The sequence below is a fragment of the Sinocyclocheilus grahami genome, unplaced genomic scaffold (genome assembly GCF_001515645.1).
Source record: "Sinocyclocheilus grahami isolate Dianchi unplaced genomic scaffold, SAMN03320097.WGS_v1.1 scaffold2828.1, whole genome shotgun sequence".
In the NCBI taxonomy this organism is placed as follows: domain Eukaryota; kingdom Metazoa; phylum Chordata; class Actinopteri; order Cypriniformes; family Cyprinidae; genus Sinocyclocheilus; species Sinocyclocheilus grahami.
Window position 1 is genome coordinate 20,709 of NW_015508004.1, and position 3,011 is coordinate 23,719.

Sequence of the window (3,011 nt, forward strand, 5' to 3'; positions counted from 1 at the left end):
ACCTCCCCTTTTCATAAGCTATAAATGAGCACTGAAACTAACATATTTAATTCACCTCCTGATCAAAGATGGATCTGCAAATCTCAGCTTTTCTTCTGTTCGTTCTTTTCACTGCAGGTACAAAGACAGATCATGCTTTTACTGTTATTGAGTACAAATACAGAGCATTGATGTCTCTGTTTTATTACTAAAGGACACTCTCTCAGGTGTTTTCAGTGCAGGAATGAGACGGGTTCTTGTGTGGATCCTGAGGTAGAAACATGTCTCAGTGGATTTTCCAAGTGCATGAGTGAAGCAACAGTGTTTAACTTGGGTAAGTCTAATATTTATTGAAACATTGTTATATTTGGCTGATGGAGATGCTGGTATTATTTAACGCTACTGAAACAGTGGAAATGTAACTTCTCACAGAACCCCTAACCGTTTTGTTTTTCTGTCAGAATTTACCATTTAAATCACAGAATATTCTATATAGATTTCTGCTATAAAATTTTTTATTATTATAAAAAAAATCTGAAAAATGTTTTACTGTGAGATGATGCATTTTCATGATTGTTTGCCTTTAACTTTTACTGCTGCTTTCTACTTCTACATATTAAAACATGTACATATTTCCATCAAAATAATGAGCAGTTGAACTGGTCTTTTCTGATGTATTTTAGGTCAAACTAAATGGAATGGTAGATATTGTGCTGATTACTGTTTAAGTTGGTCCTCGAACTATGGCTTTGTGCATCTGTCTCATTCCTGCTGTGACACTGACCTTTGTAACGTCCAAGATGCTCCAGGTATTGTACTTTATACTGACCATAGAACATGACTATCTATCTGTAAGGTCAAAACTCACTTTACTTCCATATGATATTTAGTAAGGAAATAAAATGCAGTGTGCAGCTTGATTTTCTATCAATTGATGGAGCAGCTAAAGGAGTGTTGTTTCATTAGATGTCATATTTTGAACGAAAAATAAAAGAAGACTTGTTTCCCTTCTGTAGATCCCAGCACTAACACTCCCAATGGAAAGAAATGTTACTATTGTGATGAACAGAACTGCTCAAACACAGTGAACTGTTCAGGGAGTGAAGACCGCTGCATTGCAATAAAAGGTGAGAATCTGAAAAAGGTAGAAGATTCAAGTTGTTATTTTGTTTCTCTGTTATTCATTTTAAACATCTGATACAGATCACATACACCAATTGCTATCTTACACTAACATCTGTTTTCTTTCTATTCATCAGCGTATTTCAACGAATCTGAAACGATTCTAAAAGGCTGTGTCTCTAAATCTATTTGTGATTATGTCACAGAATCTACTAGTAGAGTTGATGGCATCTCATGTTGTGAGGGGAACTTGTGTAATGACGTTTATAGTGTCACCCAGAACATCACTCAAAACACCACTCATAATGTCCCTCAAAACGTCACCCAGATCATCAACGTCACCCAGATCATCAACATCACCCAGATCATCAACGTCACACAGAACATCACTCAAAACACCACTCATAATGTCCCTCAAAACGTCACCCAGATCATCAACGTCACCCAGATCATCAACATCACCCAGATCATCAACGTCACACAGAACATCACTCAAAACACCACTCATAATGTCCCTCAAAACGTCACCCAGATCATCAACGTCACCCAGAACATCACTCAGAACACCACTCATAACGTCACTCAAAACGTCACCCAGAACGTCACTCAAAACGTCCCCCAGAGCGTCACCCAGAGCGTCACCCAGAGCACTAACAGCGCTAAGAGTATCACCCAGAGCTTCCTCTTACTATTGATTGTTTACTTAAGTAAACAATTGATAATAAAATAAGAAGAAAGAAGCAAATTTTGAGCAGTAGGATAAATAGAGACTACTATTATTATTATTATTATTACTATTACTAATAGATCACTATTGTCTGTTGTTGCTTGGTAGACACATCTTTTCACATGATGTGTGTGCATGAAAAAAATTTTTTTTGGAAAGGGATAAAACAGTTTTGAATGCATTGTTTGCTTTTGCTAGATTTATGGGTTAGTGTGTGCGTGTGTGTGTGTGTGGTTTTGTGTCTAGAGTTATGGGACAATTGTATGGAGTGAATTTTGTGCCAATATTCATCAAACAAATTCAACGTTTTGCAAATAAACACAATTTGCTTTGCAAAGAAAAACTCGCCTTTCAAACAAACGCAAAGTGATTTGCAAATACAAAACTCTATTTGAGAGAAAATGCAGAGGTATGGACAAACATATGTATTGTGTGTTACAACTGTGAGACTCGTTTGCCTTTTTATGAGGAAACTTGGCTTGATTTTCTCACAAATGCGTGCAGGCAGATTTTCTCACAAATGCAATTGAGCAACGTTCAATTCCAAAAACAGCAGATGAAGCTGTCGGTCAATTTAAGCTAGTCTCCCGAGACTCGACACACCTTTTTATCTTTTCAGACCAAAAGTTTCTGTCTTACTACATCTATAACTAACCATATAGATGTTTTCACAAAGCGACCCTACTACAGTGTCAGTTCACAATAAGTGCTGTAAAGTTGTTAACATGGTTGATTAGTTCAAAATCAGTAGTGACATGGCTAAACATTTAACTAGGCAGTCTTTCCCTCTAAAACCTGATCCATTCTCCGTATCTCTTATCCTCTTTTGGATTGCGGGATACAGAATATATGCATATGTTGATTTTTGATTTGTGAGAAAATCTGCCTGCACGCATTTGTGAGAAAATCAAGCCAAGTTTTCTATATTATATATGTTTGTCCATACCTCTGCATTTTCTCTCAAATAGAGTTTTGTATTTGCAAATCACTTTGCTTTTGTTTGAAAGGCGAGTTTTTCTTTGCAAAGCAAATTGTGTTTATTTACAAAACTCTGGATTTGTTTGATGAATATTGGCACAAAATTTGCTCCATACAATTGGCCAAAGATTAAGCAAACATGTCTAACCGTATATGAGTGATATATATATATATATATATATATATATATTTTTTTTTTTTTTTT

At 35.8% G+C, this 3,011-nt stretch overlaps 1 protein-coding gene across 1 annotated transcript; it reads left to right on the plus strand.

Annotated features, from left to right (window-relative positions):
• Positions 1–223: 223 nt before the first annotated feature.
• LOC107575700 (ring-infected erythrocyte surface antigen-like) lies at positions 224–1,766 on the plus strand (the record flags this gene model as incomplete). Its single annotated transcript, XM_016262048.1, has 4 exons — positions 224–252; positions 709–788; positions 996–1,106; positions 1,308–1,766. Coding segments are annotated over exons 1-4 (679 nt in total), but the record flags the coding sequence as incomplete, so codon positions are not given.
• Between the last annotated feature and the right edge of the window lie 1,245 nt (positions 1,767–3,011).